Raw genomic sequence first — 26,250 nt, forward strand, 5'->3', positions numbered from 1 at the left:
ACTTCAGGCGCCCCTTTCTGCGTTTTCTATGTATATGGTACTGAGGAATCAAACCCAGGGCTTCATGCATGCTAGACACACTAAGCCACAGTCCCAGCCCCACTTTTCATTTCTTTTTTTCTTTTTCCCCCTCTCTCCCTCCCTCCCTCCCTCCTTCCCTCTCTCCTTCCTTCTTTCTTTTCTTTCCTTCCTTCCTTCCTTCCTTCCTTCTTTCTTTCTTTCTTTCTTTCTTTCTTTCTTTCTTTCTTTCTTTCTTTCTTTCTTTCTTTCTTTCTTTGTCTGTCTCTCTCCCTCTTACTCTCACTTTCTTCCTTTCTTTCCTTGGTTCTGGTCCTGGGGGGCTTAACTCAGTACCTAGACACTGTCCCTTAGCTTTTTTGTGCAAGACTGGCACTCCTCCAACTTGAGCCACAGCTCTATTTCTGACTTTTTGGTTAATTGAAGATAAAAGTCTCACAGGCCTGGGCTGGCTTCAAGCTGTGATCCTCATATCTTATCCTCCTGAGTAGCTAGGATTATAGGTATGAGTCACTGGTGCCCACCTTCATTTTTAAAAAATATATGTAATTTTCATTGAACTAGTGTGAAGAGCTTTCAATTTAAAGATAGTGAAAGTCTGGCTCAAAATCAAAATGTGCTGGGTGCTGGTGGCTCATGCCTGTAATCCTAGCTACTCAGGAGGCTAAGATCTGAGGATCATGGTTCAAAGCCAGCCCTATCAAGAAAGTCAGTGAGACAGTTATCTCTAGTTAACCACCAGAAAACCAGAAGTGGCACTGTGGCTCAAGTGATAGAGTGCTTGCCTTGAGCTGTAGAGCTCAGGGACAGTACCCAGGCCCAGAGTTCAAGCCCCATGAACAACCAAAAAAAAAAAAAACAGAAAGAAAGAAAGAAGGAAAGCTAAAAGGCTATGGGTGTAGAGTGCTTGCCTAGCATATACTATGGCCCTGGGTTCAGATACCCACTATTGTATAGAAGATAAAGTATCATCACACCTAACAAAATTAACTCCTTGACATCATCTAATATATGTAGTTTATATTAAAAAACAACTTTAAGTTCATTACAATTTATCAATCTAAGAAGTGTACAGCCTGGCACTGGTGGCCAACAGCTATAATCCTAGCTACTAAGGAGGCTGAGATGTGAGGATCACAGTTCGAAGCCAGCTAGGGCAGGAGCTCCATGATACTCTTATCTCTAATAAATGGCCCAAAAAAGCTGTGGCTGAAGTGGTAGAGTGCTTACCTTGACCAAAATAAGCTCAGGGACAGTGCCCAGGTCTAGAAGTCAAGTCCCAGAACCTGCAAAAAAAGTGTATAATTATCAGCAGTTGTGATGCAGTTTTAGGTGCAGTTGAGAATTTGGAAATATTGGAGCTGCTGTAAGTAAAATATGTGCATACTTTTTTGTGGGGGCTGGGACTAGGGTTTGAACTCTGGTTTCTTACCATTTGAGTCATACATCCACATCTTTTTTTTTTTTTTTTTGTCAGTCGTGGGGTTTGAACTCTGGGCTTGGCTCTCAGCTCTTCAGCTCAAGGCGAGAACTCTACCACTTAAGCCACAGTGCCACTTCCAGTTTTCTAGTGGTTTATTGGAGATAAGAGTCTCACAGACTTTCCTGTCTAGGGTGGCTTTGAAGCGAGATCCTCAGATCTCAGCCTCCTGAGTAGCTAGGATTACAGGCGTGAGCCACCGGGTGCCCGGCTAATCCACATCTTTTGTACTTTAGTTATACGATCTCTGGTTTTTGCCATGGGTTGGCCTGGACCACAATCTTCCTATTCGTGGCCTCCAGTGTATCTGGGACAACAGGTGTACACTACCACACCCTGCTTATTGTTTTTAACCTGCTGTTTTTATGCAGGTCCTGGGGCTTGAACTCAGGGCCTGGGTGCTGTCCCTGAGCTTTTTTGCTCAAGGCTAGTGCTCCATCACTTGAGCCACAGCTCCACTTTTGGCTTTTTTGGGGCAGTTAGCTAGAGTTTCTTGGGCTTTACTGCCTAGGATGGCTTTGAACCATGATCCTGAGATCTCAGTCTTTTGAGTAGTTAGGATTACTGGTGTAAGCCACCTAGCTTTATCTGCTTATTTGAGTTAGGATCTTGCTAACTTTTTGCCAAGGCTGGCCCTCAAAGTGATTCTCTCAATCCCTGCCTCTTGAGACCTCACTGCACTCAAACTTTAAAAGAACATGTGAAGGGATCTTTCTCAGATTGACCTCATTAGTTTGTTCTCTGTAGACTAACCTGAGCCATTAAACATGGTGTGTGTGTGTGTGTGTGTGTGTGTGTGTGTGTGTGTGTGTGTGTGTGTGTGTGTGTGTGTGTGTGTGTGTGTGTGTGTGTGTGTGTGTGTGTATGAGAGAGAGAGAGAGTAGCTAGGATTACAAGCATGAGTCACCAGTGCCTGATCTTAGTGCACTTTCTCTTTTTACAATAAATTGATAACCATCTGAAGATAGCAAATATATATACGTGGCATCACAGTCATATTCTCTCCATTATGTTCTTATAAATGTCTACTTTGGTTTAACAGAGTCTAGTTTCTTATCAGTCCTGCACTCCTATAGCCACTGCTGCTTTCTACCCCCAGCTGTCTGCCCCCTGTGGATTACCAGGTTGTTAAAGTCCATGTTCAAAAGCTTTCAAATAGGTACATTTGGAGGCATGGCTCTTGTAGAGCACCTGCCTAGCAAGCTGAGTTCAAACCTTAGTACCACAAAAACTTCTGTGTGTTTTTTAAATCATTTTTTATGAAATCAAGATTCATAGAAGGTTTAGGGTTACAGGCTACACTTGGTAGGCATTAAGCCTTTAAGCCTTTAAAATATTAGCTTGGCACTGGTGGCTCATGTCTGTAAACCTAGCTATTTAGGAGTATGAGGCTGGAGGTTTAAAGCCAACCCAAGCAGACAAATCTAAGATACTCTTTAGCTCCAATTAACCAGCAAAAAAGCTAGAAGTGGAGCTGTGGCATAAGTGATAGAGACTTGAGTGAAAAATCTAAGAGACACTACTCAGATCCTGAGGTGAAGCCCTGGTACTAACACAAATTTATTTTCCAATATTTTTGGCATTCTGGGCATCAAACCCAAAGCCTGGTAAAAGGTAGGTGAGCATTCCCCCGCTGAGCTACACTCTAGCCCTTTTTAATCCTCTTTTAATGAAGAAAGATATGGGTTAGCCAGGTGGCTTCTTTGTAGTGCCTTTAGCTGGTTCTCTTGTCTTCTGTAATGTAAATGTAAAGGCTTGAGAAGATTAAGGTTTAGTTTCTTTGGCGGGAATAATTCATCTGTATTCTTTTTGCATCATATTAGGAAGCAAATAATGTCTGGTTTTTCTGCTTTCAGAAATGTTAAGGTGGATTACAGGCTTCAGTGGTCAGTCTGATCCTTCCTTTTTAAAGCTACATTTCCTTTGGATGAGGAAATAATATGTTGGGGATAATTTAGCATCCTTTAAATATCCTTTTCCCTATCAATGTTTTCATGCATTGATAATCATTGCTCACATAGTTACTTCAGTAAGTATTATAAAAAGTCAATTTTCTGATATAACTATTCCTTCTTATATCTATTCAAGGAAATTCTTATGTGCTTTTTTTTTATTTTGGTGACAGTCCTAAGGCTTTTTTTTCCCAAGGCTAGCACTCTACCACTTTGGGCCACAGTGCTATGTCTGGCTTTTTTGGTGCTTAACTGGAGATAATATTCTCACAGACTTTCCTGCCCAGGCTGGCTTTGAACCATGATTCTCAGATCTCAGCCTCCTGAGTAGCTAAAATTATAGAATGAGCCACCAACACCCAACTTGTACTTTTTGGGTGGAGGTGGTAATATGTTTGCTCTCAGGGCCTCCCTTGCTCAGCTGGTACGCCCTGCCTGCCACTGGAGCCACATCTCCACCTCAGTTTTTTTGCTGATAAATAATGGAGTATAGCAAACTTTTCTGGACAGGCTTTGAATGGAGATCCTCAGATCTCAGCCTCCTGAGTAGCTAGAATTACAGGTATGAGCTGCCATTCACCTGTCACTGAGGTGAAATTGGGGCCTCATGTTTGTTAAGCAGGCACTCTATTAAAGAGCCATACGTCCAGCCATTAACTTTTTTGCCCAAGCTGGATCAGAGCTAAACTTAGCCAATTGTCTCAGCATGAAGCTGGGATGATAGGTTTGTACACCAGCTTCCAGGTTATAGTTGAGTTGGGGGTCTTGTGAACATTTTGCTTGGGCTTGCCTCAAAACATCATCATCTTTATCTCAGCTTCCAAGCAGCTAGCTGAGCCAACATGCCTGGCTTAGGGCAGCATTTTAAAATCTTTCCTGGATATGTGTCTCTTGTTCTATTTTTTTTCCTGGAACATCACAGTATAAGTAAGGCTAAGGAGGTATTACTATGGTTATCTAATATTTGGTTTTGCAAATCTAAAATACTTAGCAGTTAACATCTTTTTTTTTTTTCAGTCTTGGAGCTTGAACTCTGGGCCTGGGCACTTTCTCTGCGCTTTTCAGCTCAAGGCGAGCACTCTATCACTTGGGCCACAGCACCACTTCTGGTTTTCTAGAGGTTTATTGGTGATAAGAGTCACATAGAGTTTCCTGTCTGGTCTGGCTTTGAACTATGATCCTCAGATCTCAGCCTCTTGAGTAGCTAGGATTACAGGCGTGAGCCACCAGCGCCCGGCAATATCTTTTTTTTTGTGCCAGTCCTGGGACTGGCACAAAGGGCCAGAACTAAGTTGCTTTTTGGTTGTTTATTTTTTTCTCAAGGCTAGCACTCTACCACTTGAGCCACAGTTCCATTTCTGGCTCCAGGCCTAGAGTTCAGGCCCCACGACCACCACCACCAACAAAATAGTTAAGTACTGAGCACTAGTGGCCTGTAATAGCTACTGAGGAGTTTGAGATCTTAGGATCAAAGTTCAACACCAAATAGGGTAGGAAAATCTGTGAAACTCTTATCTCCAATAAAACACCAAAAAGCCAGAAATAGCCGGGAGCTGATGGCTCATGCCTGCTAGCTACTCAGGTAGCTGAGATCTGAGGAAGCCAGCTCAAGCAGGAAAGCCCATGAGACTCTTTATCTCCAATTAACCTGCAAAAAGCCAGAAGCAGAGTTATGGCTCAAGTGGTAGAGTGCCAGCCTTGAACACACAGAAAAGCTAAGGAACAAATTAAGGCCCTGAGGTCAAGTCCCAATATTGGCACGCATTATAATAAATTTTTTTTTGGTCATGGGGCTTGAACTCGGGCACTGCCTCTGAGCGAGCTCTTCAGCTCAAGGTGAGCACTCTACAGCACCACTTCAGGTTTTCTGGTGGATAATTAGAGATAAGAGTCTCAAGGACTTTCCTGCCTGGGCTGGCTTTGAACCACAATCCTCAGATCTCAGCCTCCTGAGTAGCTAGAATTACAGGCGTGAGCCGGTGGGTGCCCAGCTATCATAATTTTTAAATCCCCCAAATTTATTCTGTCATTGTTATAGAATCTAGATTTTTTTAAAATTTTTATTTATTTATTGTGAAAATACTGTACATTGGGGTTACAATTACATGGGCAAGATAATGAGTACATTTCTTATCAAGCATTGTAGCCTCCTCCTTTGTTTCCCCTTCCCATCCTTTCCCATCCTCCCACTGGCCCCCCACCCAATCCTCTCCACCCCCCCACCCCCAAAGTTGTAAAGTTCATTTTCGACTTAACAACTTGTACTTCTCATTGTTGCAACAGGTCCACCTGTATCCTTTTTTAAACGACTTGTTTTCCCCCTTCCCCTCCACAAATTATACGGACATCAAATACAGTGAAAGCAAGGGTTATACTGTGGGGGAGGGACATACAAAGCAACAAAGAAATAATCTTATAAATGCGTTAGAAACAATCGCATGAAAGAAAAAAGCATTTGAATACATATCTTGGGGTTCATTAGAATCTAGATGTTTTAAATCAAAGCATCAGCAGGGAATAGCTTCTTTTTGGAGGCTATAAGAGATAGTCTGTTCTATACATCTTTCTAGCTTCTGGAACACCTACAATCCTTGGAGCATTTTTGGGCTTATATATACTTCTGCCTGCTCCCATTTTCTTATGGCATTCTCTTTGTTTCTGTGTCCTAGTCTGCCTCTTTTAAGTACACAATTTATGTTGGATTACCTCTTCCCATTTAGTATGACCTCATCTTAATTTGATTACAACTGAAAATGAGATTTTCCAAATAAGGGCACATCCATAGATTCTAGTCCAAATGCAATTCTAGGGAACATGATTCAACCTAAAGGCTGCTGGAGTAAACACATCAGGTTGGAAGGGCACTGACAACACAACAATATTGGAAACACCAACATTTTATATGGGGACAGGTGGAAGGAGATGAATTCAAGATGCAGATTGAGAAGGAATGATTGGAGAGGTAGGAAAAATCCAGGAGAGAGTGGTGTGTGCCACTTACTAAGCCCAAGGACAAGGGGGTGGTAAGTAATTTTAAATAGGGCAGAAACCAGGTAGGATAGTGCATGCTTGGAATCATAGGACTCAGGAGGCTAAAGTAGGAAGATGGCAAGTTTGAAGCCAGCAGGGATTATATAACAATACCATGAATGAATGAATGAATGAACGATGCAGAAAGGCCAAGGAATGAAAAAGCCCAAGAAATAGTCATTGAGTTTGGCAATATGGTGACTGTTGGTGCCCCTGGTGAGAACAGTTGCTTAAGAGTGCTAGCTAAGAAGCCAAATTCCAGAATGAATGCCAGTTTTGTGTGACTTAAACTGAGAGGCAGATATCTATGGGCAAAGCAGGTGGGGTTCTTTTGTTTGCTTATTTTTTTTTGCTGTATTGGGTTTAAACTCGGGGCCTTATACTTCCCAATCAGGTGTTCTACCACTTGATCCTTGCCATCAGCTCTTTTTGCTTGTGTTATTTTTTGAACAATGTCTCATGTTTATGACTAGACTACTCCAATTGTCCTGTTTGTAATTCCCCTCTATCTAGGATGACAGGAGAGAGCCACTGCACCTGGCTGCCTCTACTCTTTCACGCCTACCTTCTTTTTGCTCAGCATGTTTTTTGAGATTCATACAAGTATATATTCTTGTATGTATTCATACATATAGTAATTTTTGTATAATAGTAGTCTATTGTATGAATACACCAGAAACAATTAACCCAGGCTGGGCTCTTGATTTATTTTCACTTTTAAGCTGTTAGAAATAAAGTATGTTTTGAACAAAATGGCCAGTTGAACATCAGTGGCTCAACCTATAATCCTAGCTCTTCAGGAGGCTGAGATCTGAGGATCACTGTTCAAAGCCAACCTAGGCTAGAAAGTATGTGAGTCTTTTATCTCCAATTAACAACCTTAAAAGCTGGAAGTGGAGCTGTGGCTCAAGTGACAGAACACTAGTCTTGAGCACAAAAGCTCAGAGATAGCACCCAGGCACTGAATTCAAGCCCCAGGACTGGCACCAAAACAAAATATTAAAGAAAACACCAAATGGGCCAAGAGGGGAAATGGTAATTATTAAATAATAATATCTGCTGATTGAAATGTAAATCATGTTTAACTTATTCCAGAAATCACTATTATTTAATAATAAATTTGTAATTATAAATGATTATGATAAAATATGTGTATTTTTTTTAATTAGTCCTGGAGCTTGAACTCTAGGCCTAGGCACTTTCCCTGAGCTTTTGTGCTCAAGGCTAGCACTCTACCACTTGAGCCACACCTCCATTTCTAGCTTTTTGTGGTTAAATTGGAGAAGAGTCTCATGGACTTTTCTGCCTGGGCTGGCTTTAAGCCTCAATCCTCAGATTTTAATTTCCTGAGTAGCTAGGATTACAGGCATGAGCCATCCACACCTGATGATAAAATATTTTCTCTTTTTTTTTTTTTGTCAGTTGTGGGGCTTGAACTCTGGGCCTGGGCACTGTCCCTGAGCTCTTCAGCTCAAGGCTAGCACTCTACCACTTGAGCCACAGCGCCACTTCTGACTTTTTCTGCATGCAAGGCAAGCACTCTACCACTGAGCTACCTTCCCAGCTCCTGATAAAATATTTTCTATTCCTGGAAATGAGGCCCCCTAAATCCTCCTAGCCCTGATTGGGGCTATGAATGGATCTATTCCCAATCATGTCCTTTAGTCCAACTGCAGGTTTTATGTTGATCTTATGATTGATTTTAGTTTTAATTGAGAATCACATAACTTAGTTATGTCAATTTTATTTACAGGTGTGTTCACAAGGGAACTTGACAAAGATTTATCTAGGAACTAGGTCAGGGTATGGGAACTGACTATCCCCACTCATGTTCACTGAGATGAGCATGGTCAGGCCTTTCTAGCACTGTATAGGCCCAGTGCCTGGTGACCAGATTGGACAGTAAAGAGCAGCTGACTGCTTTGCATATGACAAATAAAATTTTATTGGGTCAAAGTCCTGGCATCTAGTTCTCTATCCAATTACATTTGAGAAGAACATTGTGGGGAATGTTCCAAAGGATCCTCCATCAAGCATCAAGGAAAATCTAGCACTAGTCTGCAGTTTAAGCTGGCGTGAAATTGCAAGCACTGTGTTTAGTGAGGCTTAGCTGTTTGAGGCTTAGGTATGGGAATACTTATTGAATGCTTTCTCATATAGAAAATCTTCTTATCATTTAACTTGGCAGTTCCTCTGGAGGAAAAAGGTTTCTCCAAGTGTCTGCCAGCTACAAAGGGTGGTAGGTGAGATGGGATTATTGAGAGGTTAATAGGCTGTGATTGAGGAAGATTTTTGTTTTGTTGATGGGGGTTTTGCTACATAACCCAGGCTGGCTTGGAACTTCCAACTCTTCTTCTGCCTCCTAAATGTTGGGATTACAGGTGTGTGTCTCACTCCCAGCTCTAAAATGTTAATATTGGGGAAATAAAGCTTTGGGGCAGTGATGATTTGTTTTGAGGGGAAGTCTAGGGCTCCTAATACATGCTAGCTAGATAAGTGCTCTGCAAGTGAGGCACATAACCAGTCACAGGAGGGAGCTTGTGTGTGTATGTACGTACGTACATTGGTACTGAGGTTTGAACTCATGACTTCATGCACTTGCTTAGCTTTTTCCTACTAACGGTCAATGCCCTAACACTTGAGCCACATCTCCACTTCTGGTTCTTAGGTGGTTAATTGGAGATAAGAGTCTCATGGACTTTCCTGCCTAGACTGGCTTTGAACCTTGATCCTCAGACCTCAGCCTCCTGAGTAGCTAGGATTTCAGGTGTGAACCACCAGCACCTGGTCAGAGATGATTTTTAATGAACTTTAGGTAGGGTTAATACCTAGAGAGTTGGTAACTGTACACTTGTTAATAATTGTGTTCCTTTCAGGAGTTGTATATCTTTTTGTGTGGTTGTACCAGTACTGTGGTTTTAACTGAAGACCTCAAGGTCTCCTGATTTGCTTGCTATGTTGGCACTCTACCACTTCAGCCACACTACCCTGCTTGCTTTTGGGTGGTTATTATGGAGCTAGCATCTCAGAGACTTTTCTTCCCTGACTGGGTTTAAACCACAATTCTTCATATCTCAGCCTATGGAGTAGGTAGTATTACATGTATAAGTCACTGATACCCAGCCTGTATATGATCTTTTTCTATGTCCTTTAACACTATCCTTTGTGTGCCAATAATGGGACTTAAACTCAGGGCCTGAGCACTGTCCCTTAGCTTTTTCACTCAAGGATGGTGTTCTCCCACTATTTGAGCTACAGCTCCACTTCCAGCTTTTTGCTGATTAATTGGGAGAAAGTAGTCTCACAGATTATTCTACCTGGGGTACTTTCAAACCCGGATCTTCAGATCTCAGTCTCCCAAATAGCTAGGATTACAAGCCTGAGTCACTGATATGTGGCAAAAACTATTCTTAAAAAGAACCATGCCCTAGGCATCCAATTTCAGGTTCAGTCATTAAAACATTTTTTAAAATGTGGAGAATGGGGTTCAGAGCCTGGCACTTACAGGACTCCAGTGGTCACATAACAGAGAATGTAACATAATTCTACAGTCTTCGGCATAGAATAACACATTTAGAGCTAGCGGTCTTTTCTTTCTGTCTCCTTGTGCTAGGATGGAACCCAGAGCCTTATACCCATGCTTAGCAAGTGCTATAGCTCCAAATTATATCCCAACTCATTCTTTGTTTCCTTTATCTGTTCATTCAGTTTACTTCTACCAAGTATCTGTTAGAATACCTGATCCTTAGAGCCATTTTGAAGGTTTACATCTATATAGACAAACCCTCAGTATACCATAATATATTTTTTCTGGCACTGGGACTTGAACTAAGGGCCTACACACTATCCCTGCATATGGTTATGGTGTTTTGTTTGTTTTGTTTATTTTTTTGGGTCAAAGCTGGCACTCTAACACTTGAGCAACAACTCCACTTTGGCTTTTTGGTAGTTAATTGGAGATACAAGTCTGTTCCTACCTGGGCTGGCTTTGAACAATGATCCTCAGATCTCAGCCTCCTGAGTAGCTAGGATTATAGGCATGAGCCACTGGAGCCTGGCTCAACAGATGGTTTTAAAAATTAAGCTACTTTATTTGATTTTCTTAATTTTTTTGTGCTGGTCCTGGAGTTTGAATTCAGGGCCTAGGTGCTGTCCCTGAGCTTCTTTTGCTCAGAGCTAGTGTTCTAGTTGAGCCACAACACCATTTCTAGTTTTTTGGAAGTTTATTGGAAATAAGAGTCTCATGGACTTTCCTGCCCGTGCTGGCTTTGAACTGCATTTCTCAGATCTCAGCCTCCTGTGTAGCTATGATTACAGGAATGAGCCCCCAGTCCCCAGCTGAATCTTCTTAGTTTTTTAAAAAATCAGTGTGGGGCTTGACCTCAGGGCCTGGGTGCTGTCTCTGAGCTCTTTTTTGTTGTTGTTGTTGGTTGTGGGGCTTGAACTCTGGGCCTGAGCTCTGTCCCTCAGCTCTTCAGCTCAAGGCTAGTACTATACCACTTGAGCTACAGTACCACTTGCAGTTTTCTGGTGGTTTATTGAAGATAAGAGTTTCACGGACTTTCCTGCTCGGGCTGGCTTTGATCCGGATCTCAGCCTCCTAGTAGCTAGGATTACAGGCATGAGCAACCGATGCCTGGCTTCTTCTTAGTTTTTAATCTAATGTCTCTTCTTTTCCACCATCCTATCTAGGACACTGCATTGTATTTCATCATTATCTCTTGGCTATCCTTGCTTATGACAGTTTCTTAGACTTCCATTGTATTTTGATGACCTTGATTGTTATGAAGAGCTAGTCAGGTATTTGCAAGGATATCCCTCAATTGGAATTTTCGAGGTGTTCTTCTCAGGATTATACTGGAGACTTGAGTTTTGGGGAAAAACACATCACATGATAACAAGAGTAGGGTACTGTTATGGTTCAAATAGGAATTGTCTCCTTGAAAGATTTAGGCCCTCTTGGCCATGATGGACCAAAAGAATTCTTTCATTAACTTGTTTCTCAGCAACAATGCTAGCAAAGAAAAGTAGCTAGGCAGGTGTTCTACCACTTCAGCCATGCCCCACAACCCTTTTTACTTTTAGTTATTTTTTTGTGTTGGTCATAGGTCTTGAACTCTGGGCCTGTGCGCTGACCCTGAGCTCTTGAACTCAAGGCGAGTGCTCTACCACTTGAGCCACAGTGCCACTTCCACTTTTCAGGTGGTTATTTGGAGATAAGAGTCTCATGGACGTTCCTGCCGGGCTGGCTTTGAACCACGATCCTCAGATCTCAGCCTCCTAAGTAGCTAGGATTACAGGGTGAGCCACTGGTGCTCGGCCACTTTTAGTTATTTTCTTTTTTTTTTATTGTGAAAATACTATACAGAGGGGTTACAATTACATGGGCAAGATAATGAGTACATTTCTTATCAAGCATTGTAGCCTCCTCCTTTGTTTCCCCTTCCCATCCTCCCTCTGTGCCCCCACCCAATCTTCCCCGCTCCCCCCCCCCCCAAAGTTGTAAAGTTCGTTTTCGACATAACGACTTGTACATCTTATTGTTGCAATGGGTCCACCTGTATCCCTATTTAAGCGACTTGTTTTCCCCCTTCCTCTCCACAAATTATACGGACATCAAATACAGTGAAAGCAGGGGTTATACTGTGGGGGAGGGACATACAAAGCAACAAAGAAATAATCTTATAAATGTGTTAGAAACAATCGCATGAAAGAAAAAGAAACATTTGAATACGTATCTTAGGGTTCATTTCTCTAACATCACCGTATCTGACCTTTTCTGCTTGACTCAGACATATACTAGATATTGCAAATAAGGGAAACTATGGGACCTATGTTTCTTTGGGCCTGGCTTACTTCACTTAATATAATTTTTTCCAAGTCTTTCCATTTCCTAACAAATGGGGCAATGCCATTCTTTCTGATGGAGGCATAGAATTCCATTGTGTATATATACCACATTTTCTCGATCCATTCATCTACTGCGGGGCATCTGGGTTGGTTCCATATCTTAGCTATGGTAAATAATGCTGCAATAAACATAGTTGTGCTGTTAGCTTTAGTATGGTCTTGTTTGTGATCATTTGAGTAAATGCCCAAAAGTGGGATTGCTGGGTCATAGGGGAGCTCTATGTGGAGTCTTTTGAGGAACCTCCATACTACTTTCCAAAGTGGTTGAACAAGTTTACACTCCCACCAATAATGCAGTAAGGTTCCCTTCTGTCCATATCCCCTCCAGCATCTGTTGTTATTAGAGTTCTTTGTTAGGAAATGGAAAGACTTGGAAAAAATTATATTAAGTGAAGTAAGCCAGGCCCAAAGAAACATAGGTCCCAATGGTTTCCCTTATTTGCAATAACTAGTATATGTCTGAGACAAGCAGAAACAGTCAGATAAGTGGATGTTAGGCGAAATGAACTCCAAGATAAGGACTCAAATGTGTTTTCTTTCTTGTTATTGTTTCTAACATTTATAAGATGATTTCTTTGTTGCTTTGTATGTCCCTCCTCCACGGTATAACCTCTGCTTTCACTGTATTTGATGTTGGTATAATTTGTGGAGGGGAAGGGAAAAAACAAATTGTTTAAATAGGGATACAGGTGGACCCATTGCAACAATGAGATGTACAAGTCATTATGTTGAAAAACGAGCTTTACAACTTTGGCGCGGGGGAGGAGAAGGGGGGCCGGGAGAGGGGGATAGGAAGGGATGGGAAGGGGAAACAAAGGAGGAGGCAACAATGCTTGATAAGTAATGTACTCATGACCTTGCTCATGTAATTGTAACCCCTCTGTATGGTATTTTCACAATTTAAAAAAAATTGGGAATCACTTTTTTCCAACCTTTGCCTTTCCCATGTTGAAGATGGGACAGAGAACCTCATGCATGCTACACAAGCACTCTACAGAGCTACATCACCAGCCTGAGAATCACTGTTAAAGAATGAGGTTAGCTTGGTGGAGGGAGGGGAGCACATTCCAGGAAGACAGTGATAGTGTGAGCCTAGGCTTAAAGGACACTGAGAAACTTGAAACTGTAGAAACTTAACAGGAGGCAGGCAGCAATAAGAATTTGGGGCAACCACAAAAAATAAAATACCTAGGAATTAACTAAAGAAGTGAAGGACCTCTATGATGAAAACTTTAAAATCTTGAAAAAGGAAATCAACACAGAACTTAAAAAATGGCAAAACCTCCCATGCTCCTGGATTGGAAAGATTAACATCGTGAAAATGGCAATACTTCCCAAGGCTATCTACAAATTCAACGCAATACCTATCAAAATTCCAACCTCATTCTTCAAGGAAATAGAAGAGGCAATCCAAAAATTCATATGGAACAATAAAAGACCCCGAATAGCAAAAACGCTCCTCAACAGAAAGAACACTGCTGGAGGAATATCAATACCAAATTTCAAACTCTACTATAAAGCCATAGTAATCAAAACAGCTTGGTATTGGCATTAAAAACAGACCTCAGGACCAATGGAATAGAATTGAAAACCCAGAAATGAACCTACAGACCTATAGCCATCTAATCTTCGATAAGGGAGCTAAAACAATAGAATGGAAGACAGACAGCCTCTTCAGTAAATGGTGCTGGCAAAACTGGTTAACTACATGTAGAAAACTAAAGCTAGATCCTTATATATCACCCTGCGCCAGAATCAACTCCAAATGGATCAAAGACCTTGAACTCAAAGCAGACACTGAAAACATTACAGGATGGAATAGGAGAAACCCTAGGTCTCCTTGGCTCAGGCCGAAATTTTCTGAATAGAGACCCGGAAACACAACAAATCAAAGAAAGGTTGGACAAATGGGATTGCATAAAGTTGCAGAGCTTCTGCAGGGCAAATGACATAGCTAGCAAGATCAATAGAAAGCCCACGGATTAGGAGAAGATCTTTACTAGCCATACAACGGACAAGGGTCTCATATCTAAAATATACTTGGAACTCAAAAAATTAAACCACCCAACAACAAATCCTCAAAGAAACAACTGCCCAATAAGTAAGTGGGCGAAAGACTTAAAGAGAAGCTTCTCTGGAGAAGAAAGAAGGATGGCCAATAGACACATGAAGAAATGTTCAACATCCCTAGCCATAAAAGAAATGCAAATCAAAACAACATTGAGATATCACCTCACTCCAGTTAGAACGGCAAAAATCAAGAACTCTAACAACAACAGATGCTGGAGGGGATGTGGACAGAAAGGAACCTTACTTCATTGTTGGTGGGAATGTAAACTTGTTCAACCACTTTGGAAAGTAGTATGGAGGTTCCTCAAAAGACTTCACATAGAGCTCCCCTATGACCCAGCAATCCCACTTTTGGGCATTTACCCTAATGTTTACAAAAAAGACCACCACTAAAGCTACCAGCACAACTATGTTTATTGCAGCATTATCTACCATAGCTAAGATATGGAACCAACCCAGATGCCCCTCAGTAGATGAATGGATCAAGAAAATGTGGTATATATACACAATGGAATTCTATGCCTCCATCAGAAAGAATGACATTTCCCCATTTGTTAGGAAATGGAAAGGTTTGGAAAAAATTATATTAAGTGAAGTAAGCCAGGCCCAAAGAAACATAGGTCCCATGGTTTCCCTTATTTGCAATATCTAGTATAGGTATGAGTCAAGCGGAAAAAGTCAGATAATGTGATGTTAGGAAAACGAACCCTCAAATATGTATTTTAATGTTTTTGTTTCTTTCATGCATGTGTTTCTAACGCATTTATAAGATTATTTCTTTATTGCTTTGTATGTCCCTCCCCCACAGTGTAACCCCCGCTTTCACTATATTTGATGTCAGTATAACATGTGGAGGAGATGGGGACAAACAAGTCGTTTAAGGATTCAGGTGGACCTGTTGCAACAATGAGAAGTACAAAATGTCATGTCAAAACCAGCTTTACAATGTCGGTGGGGGGGGGGGGGAGGGGGGTATGATTGGGTGGGGGGGAGGGGGGAGGCTGGGAAGGGAGGTGAAGGGTAAACAAAGGAGGAGGCTGCAATGCTTGGTAAGAAATGTATGCATTATCCTGCCCATGTAATTGTAACCCCTCTGTACAGTATGTTCTCAAAGAAAATAAAAGAAAATTAAAAAAAAAAAAAAAAGAATTTGGGGCAAATATGTCAGAAGTAGCTAGGGACATTTCTACCAACATTTCCAGCCCCTCAATGCTCATGAGACTTCTTCAGACTTTATTTAAGGACGCACGCCACCAAGAGACAGCAGCTGCTCACTGCCTTCTCTGGGAGGGGACCAAATTCCAGCCTTTTACCCCTATTGTCGACGCCCCTTGTCAGCAGGAAGTAGCCAGAGAGAATCCCAGCGCTATTTCATGATTATTAAAAGGCTGGAATGTAAAGTCAGCTCCTGGATGGCGAGCAGACTCCACCCTCCTCGCAGCAGAGTCTCCACCCAGTACCTGTGTTACCTAGGCAACTGGGACACCTGGAAGAGGTCACATCTGAATTTGATGTATCCACACCTTTCTCCACACATACCCTAGATAAGGCCTAGCCCAGGCCCAGATGCCCTCTCTAGCTCTTTCTCAGCTCTTTCCTTCTCTTCTCTTTCCCAGCTCTCTCTTCCCTACCTTTCCCAGAGGCTCTCTTTTCTAGCTCTTTTCCAGCTCTTTTCTCTCTCTTTTCCATCTCTCTTTCTTTCCCAGCTCTCCCAGCTCTCTTTCCCAGGCCTTTCTCCACTGCGTGGAGGACCAGGATGGCCTGGTGCCAGCCGAACTATGAATAAACCTACCCCTTACCTGGAAAAAAAAAAAAAAAAAGAATTTGGGGCAAAGGTGTTAGCAGTTGCTGGCTACATTAGAGAGGGCAGCCTGGGATGCCAGGCTCAGCAGCTTAAGCATTACAGGCCATGTATTTGCCAGCAGACTTGTTTTTGGTTAGCAGCTTTATTGAATCTACATACTATATATTTTGCCCATTTATAGTGTACAAGTACAAATTCAGTGATTTGTGGTATATTCCAAATTGTGCATATTTCACCACAGTTAATTTTACATTACCTGAAAAGGAATTCCTTGCCATGTACATAACCCCTCCAGCCCTTGGTAACTACCAGTTTATCTTCTGTCTCCATGAATTTGCTTGTTTTAGAAATTTCATTTAGATAGACTCATACATAAAATATATGGTCTTTTATGACTGGCTTGTTTCTTTTGGCATAATGTTTTGTATTTTATTTAATTTTTTGTTGGTTATGGGGCTTGAACTCTGGTGGCGTAATGTTTTAAAGGTTCATCCAGTTGTAATGGGAATTAGGGTTTCATGATATTCCGTTATATGGACACAGCACGTTTCTTATTACCTCATCAGCTGAAAGACATTTGCATTGTTTCCCAAGTACTGCTATGAATATTTCTGTACCAGAGTTACTGTGCACAAATTATTTATCTGTGTATGATTTTGGGAAGAACTGCCAGACTTTACCAAAGAAGCTGTACTGTTTTACATTCCAACCAATTGTTGAAAATTTTTCTATGCCCTTACGAACAATAATTATTCACCTTTTCGGTGGTACTAGGAATTGATGACATGCTGGGCAAGCACTCTACCACTGAGGTATATTCCTAACCCCATTTTTTTTCACTTTTTGATATAGTCTTCCTGGGTTGGCCATGGTGGCACAAGCTATTTGAGAATCAAGTTAGGATTTTGGTTGGAGGCCAGCCTGGGGAAAAAGTTAGCAATACTTCATCTCAACAAAAACTGGATATGGAGGCATGAACTTGTTATGTCAGCTATGCAGGAGGTGTAAGTGGGATTGTGGTCCAGACTAGCCCAAGCAAAAAATACGTTGAGGGCTGGGACTGTGGTTTTGTGGTAGAGTGCTTATATAGCATGCATGAAGCCCTGGGTTATATTCCTCAGTACCACATAAACAGAAAAACCTGGAAGTAGCACTGTGGCTCAAATGGTAGACTGCTAGCCTTGAGCAAAAGCAGCTCAGGGACAGTGCCCAGGCCCAGAGTTCAAGCCTCAGGACTGGCAAAAAAATATATGTTGAGATTCTACCCCCCAAATAACTCAGGTGTAGAGTATCTGCCTAACAGGAGGAGGCCCTGAATTCAATCCCCAGTACATGTTTGTGTATATGTATGTGGGTACCCTAGTGGGTATGAAAGGCAGATATCGTGTGGTTTTGGTTTGCATTCATTCCCCTGATGACTTATGATATGGAATATCTTTTCATGTTCTTATATTAGCCTTTTTAAATGTGGTAATTATTGCTAGGCACCAGTGGCTCACACCTGTAATCTCGTGAGGCTGAGATATCAGGTTCAAAGTCATCAAAGGTAGAAAAGTCCAAGAGAATCTTTTCTCCAAATAACTAACAAAAAATAGAACTGGATTGGAGGTGTAGCACAAGTAGTAGAGTGTCAGTTGCAAGTAGAAAAAGCCAAATGAGAGCAAAAAGCCATGATTTCAAGCTCTGGCACTGGCACAAGAAATTGTAGTTAATATATATTGTAATGATCATTGGGATTCACCAATATTTTGATAATGTATATATCATGTAAGGGTCATGTTCACTCCTGATTCTTCTACCCTGTCCCCCACATTGTCCCTCTAGCCCCTTCCCAGTCCCTAATAGCCTTTTTTTCATATCATTTTTCTTCTTGATTGGTTTCTACACATGAGAGAAACATGCACTACTTATCTTTCTGTTTCTGACTTTGTTGAATGTTAGAGGATTTCATGCTCCATTATTCGTGTGTGTGTGTGTGCTTGTGTGCGTGCCAGCCCTGAGGTTTGAACTCAGAGCCTAGGTGCTGTCCTTGAGCTTTTTTTTCTCTCAAGAGTAGAGCTCTACCACTTGACTCACAGCTCGACGTTGGGCTTTTTGATGGTTATTTGGAGATGAGTCTCACAGACTTTCTTTCCTGCTTGGGTTAACTTCGAACTGTGATCCTCAGATTGCAATCCGCCTCCAAAATTACAGCCATGAGCCAGTAACACCCAGCATTATTCATCTGTGGATGAGCACTAGGCTGATTAACTTAGCTATTACAAGTAGTGCCTTGGTAATCAGGGGTGTGCCTATGGTAAACTGACTTTGTACATACCCAGAAATGATACTGCTAGATCATAGGATGTTTCTATTTTTTAATTTTTTTTTTTGCCATAACTGAGGTTTGATCTCTGGATTTTGCACGTGCCAGGCAAGAATTCTTCTCTCCAGCCATATCTTCAGTCCTTTTTTTGTGCTGTGTGTGTGTGTGTGTGTGTGTGTGTGTGTGTGTGTGTGTGTGTGTGTGTGTGTGTGTGTGTGTGTGTGTGTGTGTGTGTGTGTGTGTGTGTGTGTGTGTGTGTGTGTGTGTGTGTGTGTTGGTTGTGGGGCTTGAACTCTGGGCCTGGGCACTGTCCCTCAGCTCTTCAGCTCAAGGCTAGTACTCTACCACTTGAGCCACAGCGCCACTTCCAGTTTTCTGGTGGTTTATTGGAGACAAGAGTCTCAAGGTCTTTCCTGCCCAGGCTGGCTTTGAACTGCAGTCCTCAGATCTCAGCCTCCTGAGTAGTTAGGATTACAGGTGTGAGCCACTGGCGCCTGGCTCTTTTTTTCTTTTTTGAGAAAAGGTCTTATTTCCTGCCCAGGTGGGTGCTTGAACCACTATCTGCCTATTTTTTTGCTTCCCACTGCTATAGCTCAGATGACAGGTGTGCATCACATTGTCCAGCTTCTTCCATTGAGATGAAGTCTCACAGACTTTTCTGCCTGGGATGGCCTGGAACCACAAGCCTCTCAAATGGCTAGGATTATAGGTGTGTCACCATGCCTGACCTAACTTTGGTTATTTTTGAAATAGTTTACTCAGGTGTATCTAGGCCAGCCAGCCTGGACTGCAAATTACCCATTTAAGCATCTTGCACAGCTGGGATACATGGTTAAGATAAGGTCTCACAAACTTTTTCCTGGACTAACCAGGAACCAGCCTTCAAATGTGATCTTTTAAAAAAAATTTTTTTTGTAACAATGGTGTACAGAGGGGTTACAGTTACTTGAATAAGGTAATCAGTACATTCCTATCAATCATTGTTACCTCCTCCTCTGTTTTTCCTACCATCCTCCCTACCTCCCCAACTCTTCCTTCCCTCCCCAAGTTGTAAAGTTCGTTTTCAACATAGTGTCTTGTATATCTCATTGTTACAATGGGTAAACCTGTATCCTTATTTTAGCATTTTGTTATTTCCCTTCCCCTCCCCAAATTAGAAAAATGTGTATCCAAGCTGCAGGGCACCAACATCAAATACAGTGAAAACAGGGGTTATACCGTGGGGAAAGCACATAAAAAGAAGCAAAACGTCTGTCTCCCAAGCAGCTAGGATTACAGGTGTGAACCACCATACCTGTCTATTTATATTTTTTTTCTTCTTCTTCTTCTTCTTTTTTTTTTTTTTTTTTGGTAGGTCGTGGGGCTTGAACTCTGGGCCTGGGCGCTGTCCCTTAGCTCTTCAGCTCAAGGCGAGTACTCTACTGCTTGAGCCACAGCGCCACTTCCTATTTATAATTTTTTGAGGAACATCTATACTGCATTTTAAAGGTTCCTTTTTCTTCACATTCTCACAAGTATTTGTTACTTTTCATTTTTTTTGATAATTATACCTGGAGTGAGATGCAATCTCATTGTAGTTTTTAATTGCATTTCCCTAGTGACTAATGATATTGAACATATTTTCATATGTTTGTTGGCCATTTGTATAGTTTTACTTTTGATGTTGTTTTTCTTTGGAGACAAGGTCTTGCTATGCTTACCCAGGCTGGCCTGGAAGCCTTAATTATTTTCCCAAGTGTTAGGATTACAGATGTGGACCATCTTCTGTGCTAACCTTTCTCATCCTGAATTGAGGATGTTAAAAGCCCAACTATAGTTTGGATTCAAAAATGCCCTAAAGCTTTACTAAATTGAATGTTAACCTGTTACCCTTCTTTCTAATTCTCTAATTGTGTGTGTGGTCTTTTTGAAAAAGTGTATGATGTTTTCTTTCTCTCTCTTTTTAACAATGCTGAGGATTATGCATGCTAGGCAAGTACTCTACACTTGGCTCCATATAATTCTTTTTTAAAATTTTTTGTAGATATGTGAAAGAGGCCAAAGAAGCAGCTAAGAATGGAGATTTGGAAGAAGCGCTTAAACTTTTCAATTTGGCAAAGGACATTTTTCCCAATGAAAAAGTGATGAGTAGAATCCAAAAACTACAGGAGGCCTTGGAGGAATTGGCAGAAGAAGAAAATGATGAATTTACAGATGTATGCAACTCTGGCCTGCTGCTTTACCGAGAACTATACAACCAGCTCTTTGAGTATCAGAAGGAAGGCGTTGCTTTCCTCTACAGCCTCTATAGGGATGGGAAAAAAGGGGGCATTTTGGCAGATGATATGGGATTAGGGAAAACTGTTCAAATCATTGCTTTCCTTTCTGGTATGTTTGATGCTTCTTTTGTGAAGCATGTGCTGTTGATCATGCCAACCAGTCTCATCAACACATGGATCAAAGAGTTTGCCAGGTGGACTCCAGGAATGAGAGTGAAGACTTTTCACGGCCCTAGCAAGGATGAACGTACCAGAAACCTCAGGCGGATTCAACAAAGGAATGGCATCGTTATCACGACATACCAAATGTTAATCAATAACTGGCAGCACCTTGCAAGCTTTAATGGTGGAGAGTTTGTGTGGGACTATGTGATCCTTGATGAAGCTCATAAAATAAAAAGCTCATCTACCAAGACAGCAATCTGTGCTCGTATTGTCCCTGCAAAGTATCGCCTTCTCCTTACAGGAACTCCAATCCAGAATAATTTGCAAGAACTATGGTCTCTGTTTGACTTTGCTTGCCAAGGGTCCTTGTTAGGAACATTAAAAACTTTTAAAATAGAGTATGAAAATCCTATTGTGCGTGCAAGAGAGAAGGATGCCACCCCAGGGGAAAAAGCCTTGGGATTTAAGATCTCTGAAAACTTAATGGCAATCATAAAACCCTATTTTCTCAGGAGAACTAAAGAAGAAGTACAGAAGAAAAAGCCAAGTGGCCCAGAGGTGAGACCCAATGAAAATACTCCAGGTGTCGATCCCATTTGTGAAATGCCTTCCCTTTCCAGGAAAAATGATTTAATCGTTTGGATACGTCTGGTACCTCTACAAGAAGAAATTTATAGGAAATTCACATCTCTAGATCATATCAAGGAGTTATTAATGGAGACTCGCTCACCTTTGGCTGAACTAGGTGTCTTAAAGAAGTTGTGTGATCATCCTCGGCTGCTGTCTGCACGGGTTTGTGGTTTGCTGAATCTGGAGAATATCAGACTCTCTGCTCAAGATGTAAATGAAGAAGATCCCTCAGAAGTGCACAACATTGATCACATAACTGATGAAACACTGATGAATGAATCTGGAAAAATGATATTCTTGATGGACCTGCTAAACAGACTTCGAGATGAGGGGCATCAGACTCTGGTGTTTTCCCAGTCGAGACAAATTCTAAACATCATTGAACGCCTTTTAAAGAGTAAGTACTTTAAGGTGTTACGAATTGATGGCACAGTTACTCATCTCTGGGAACGAGAAAAACGAATTCAGTTATTCCAGCAAAATAAAGAGTACTCTGTTTTCCTGCTTACCACTCTCGTAGGTGGTGTTGGCCTGACATTAACCGCAGCCACTAGAGTGGTCATTTTTGACCCTAGCTGGAACCCTGCAACTGATGCTCAAGCTGTAGATAGAGTATACCGAATTGGACAGAAAGAAAACGTAGTGATTTATAGGCTAATCACTTGTGGGACTGTAGAAGAAAAAATATATAGACGACAGGTTTTCAAGGACTCATTAATCAGGCAGACAACTGGTGATAAGAAGAATCCATTCCGCTATTTTACCAAACAAGAATTAAGAGAGCTCTTTACAATTGAGGATCTTCAAAACTCTGCAACCCAGCTGCAGCTTCAGTCTTTGCATGCTGCTCAGAGGAGATCTGATGAGAAACTAGACGAACACATTGCCTACCTGCACTCTCTGGGCATTGCTGGAATCTCAGACCATGACTTGATGTACACACGTGATCTATCTGTTAAAGAAGAGCTTGATGTGATAGAAGACTCTCAGTATATTCAACAGAGAGTTCAGAAAGCTCAATTCCTTGTTGAATTTGAGTCTCAAAATACCATGGGAAAACAAAGAACTGAAAATGAGGAAGCCTGGCAGAGAGCATCTATATTAGCTTCTCAAACAAAGAAGAGAGGCCCTGGATTGAACAAACCACAGCATCAGCCTTCACCTTTTAGAACTACTCATTATACTCAGGAAGATGACATTAGTTCTCAGATGGCAAACATAAGCCTTGATGATCAGTCCCAAGAGAGTGAGCCACAAGATCTTTCCAATGTTGCAGTGAACGTTACCATGATGCAAGATGGCAGTCACCCATATGAAAATAAATTTGATGCTGACTCTGCATCTACTTTACCCACGGGGGTTGGAAGTGCAGAAAGAATGTGGACTGAATCTTCACTTGGAACAGCAGAAGTCTGTGCCATTGAAGATGAGGCTGTGCGGAAGGAGGCATTACAAGAGAGGCCCAGGCAACCAGCACTGCAAGAGAGCCCCCTGGGAAGTTTACTTAGTCAATCAGTCAGAGCAGAAGCCGAGCCTGGGCCAATTCTAGATCTACAGGATAGTGAGGTTTTACATAGCTGCAGTTCGTGGCCAATTAATCCCATGACAAAGGAAAATAAAAGTCAAGAATCAAATACATCCATTATTAAAATATCTGATGACAGCTTGTCAGCATCTCATAGCACACTGCAGGTTGCTCAAGTAAATGGGGCCAACACAAAAGAAAAATCTTTATCATCTTCACCACAATATGCATGTGATTTCAATCTCTTCCTGGAAGACTCTGCAGACAATAGACAAAATCTCTCCAATCAGTCTTTGGAGCATGTTGGGAAAGAAGAGGGCCCATGTGGTTCTGCAGTTAATTCCAGAGCAGAGTCAGTGCATCATTCCAGTTTAAGTTCTGGGAAAGATGAAGCAGAAGAAGTAGTTATTAATGTTAAAACCAGAAGCAAAGCTAGAAGGATCATTTCAGATGATGAAGATGAAGATGATCCCTTTAAAAGTACTTCAAGCACAAGTCCATTCAGCACATCTCCCTTTGAATTCACATCTGTGAAACAATTTGATGCTTCAACTCCCAAACATGATACCAGTCAATCTGGAAGGCTCTTTTCACCTAAAATGCCTGACAGTGGAAATAAATCCACAACCTCTAGAAGATCTTTGGCTTCTAGGAGGTCTCTGATTAATGTAGTTTTAGACCATGTAGAGGATATGGAAGAAGAACTTGGCAACCACCATGAAGCAGAGGATGCTGCTGATGATCCCCAAGGAGAAACTAGCAGTGATGAGTGCACAGAAGAGGACCTTCCTAGTGAAACACTGCCTTCCAAAGACAAGTCCAGCGAGCTAAAGATGTCTGAGCCTAGTTCTCCTGTTCTGCAGACCTCTTCTGGTGCTACTCCTGAGCCTCTGTCTGGTGAACCTTTAGTTGCTTCACCCCAGGAGAAGTCAGTGGAGGCTACTGATGACTATGAGACTCTTGTGGCTCGTGGAAAAGAACTGAAAGAATGCGGAAAAATACAGGAGGCTCTAAACTGCTTTGTTAAGGCGCTTGACATAAAAAGTGCCGATCCTGAAGTCATGCTTATGACTTTAAGTTTGTATAAGCAACTTAGCAACAGTTGAGAAATTTATAACTTGTTCACTTCATTTTAAGATGAAACTGAATATAAAGTGTTTTGTTTTCTTTTCTTTCCACAATTAAATTCATTGAGTGCTTGAAGCATTGATGCTTAAAGCAAGAAAGTTCAAAAAGCAACTTCATTTCTATCCTATGGTTCCTCTCCCCCAGTTACATTCTGGTTTCTATGCTGTAGATTAAATATTTCTTCACTTCAGTATTCTATTTTTCTTTTTTTGGGTCCAGTCGTGGGGCCTGAACTCTGGGCCTGGGCGCTGTCCCTCAGTTCTTTAGCTCAAGGCTATCGCTCTACCACTTGAGCCACAGCGCCACTTCTGGCTTTTTTCTTTTTGCTTATGTGGTGCTGAGGAATCGAACCCAGGGTCTCAGGCATGCAAGGCAAGTGCTCTACCACTGACCCACCTTCCCAGCCCCCTTCAGTATTCTATTTTTCTTGTGGGTATACTCCATAAACATCAGAACCAAGGTGTCTTATTCAAATTTTATTTTTAATGGATACTTAAGGTTTTTGTAAAATTATTCTGGCAACTAATTTTACTCTGAAAAGGATCATCACTTGGTTATCCATTCAGAAAAAAATTAAAGTTACTTTTCTCAAGTTTTTATCTTTTCATTTGCTTCCTTTCACTGAGATGGTTTTGCAGGTGCATATAGAAGCTATAGTGAAATTCAAGTAGGAGCTTGTCATTAGCATTCCAGATCTAAGGCATCCATGTTAACATGTTTTTTGCTTTTTTTTTTAATGCTTTCAGTTTAACAGCACAGAAGGTACTGGTGCTCTCATTCTCTGCTGCTGGCAGCCTTCCCTAGAGTCACTTGACTGACCAGTTAGCTATTCTCCACTCACATCACCTTTTCTTCAGTGCAGCTCTGCTTGTGTTTGGACAACACATTATCACAGTCTCGCTGATTGTAAACCAGAAAGGATTTTGATTCCCTCTCAGAAACATCAAGAGGACCATAGCACTCTGCACTCTGCCACCACATATATACCACCTATGGTATATTGAGTACTCTATACTTGCCTCTCATTTAATTCTTACTGTAATACTTTAAAAAAAATAATAGGTGTCTGCCAGTCCTGGGGCCTGAACTCAGGAGACTGGGTGTTGTCCCTGAGCTTTTTTGCACAAGGCTAGCACTCCACCACTTGAGCCACAGCTCCATTTCTAGCTTTGTGGTGGTTAATTGGACCTAAGAATCTCATGGACTTTCCTGTTGGGTCTGTCTTCAAACCATGATCTTCAGAGCTTAGTCTCTTGAGTAAGTAGGATAAAAGGCATAAGTCACTGGTGCCTGGCTACTTACCATAATCCTTTGAAGTAGAAGGAGGATGACATTTCTAGTTTTTCAGTTGAGCAAACTCCTATGAGGGCTACTCTGTCACCTGCCCATGGTGATAAAGTATGAAAGGTTTTTAAGCTTTTATCTTGTATTACCTAATGAAAACTCACTATAATACACAGAACCATTATTTCTTCCAGTACTGACAACAGTTGTGTGCCCAAGTCTTCCATGCCCACTGGGGCACATCATTCTCATAAGCTGACCCTCTCCAAACTCAAATTATTTGAGTGTTTTTTTTTGCAGACCAGAGAATGAACAATTTAGGGACTCTAGGATAGTTTCATTGGTCTAGACATAATTCAAAGTAATTGACTCTTGGTGACTAATTCAGTCTTCAGCCCTGAGGTTCAGTAATGCCACCTCTCTAGTTGAACCTTGGTCTTTTTGCTACCAGCCTGGGTCCTCAAGCTCTTCCCAGGCCTCTAGCCATTAGCTATCACTGCAGCATACTGAAAAGAGCTATTAGTCATCACCATTATCCCATGCCTATCATCCTTGCTACTCTGGAGACTCAGATTTGAGGACTGGTATACAAAACCAGCCTGGGCAGGAAAGTCCATCTGACTCATCTCCAATTACCTAGCCAAGAAAAGAAAAGCCAGAAGTGGGGATGTGGTTCAAGTGGTTGTGTGCC

The 26,250-nt window shown here is 41.6% G+C and overlaps 1 protein-coding gene across 1 annotated transcript in view; it reads left to right on the top strand.

Annotated features, from left to right (window-relative positions):
- Ercc6l (ERCC excision repair 6 like, spindle assembly checkpoint helicase) overlaps window positions 1-24,319 on the top strand; it is a 44,125-nt gene extending 19,806 nt beyond the window's left edge. The window contains exon 2 of the mRNA XM_042694919.1: window positions 20,593-24,319. Coding sequence (XP_042550853.1) covers window positions 20,593-24,253 — 3,661 coding nt within the window. The 3' untranslated portion in view covers window positions 24,254-24,319. The remainder of the gene's footprint in view (window positions 1-20,592) is intronic.
- Window positions 24,320-26,250: the final 1,931 nt, after the last annotated feature.

The sequence above is a fragment of the Dipodomys spectabilis genome, unplaced genomic scaffold, assembly GCF_019054845.1.
Source record: "Dipodomys spectabilis isolate Male_0828 unplaced genomic scaffold, ASM1905484v1 ptg000176l, whole genome shotgun sequence".
Classification (NCBI taxonomy): Eukaryota; Metazoa; Chordata; class Mammalia; order Rodentia; family Heteromyidae; genus Dipodomys; species Dipodomys spectabilis.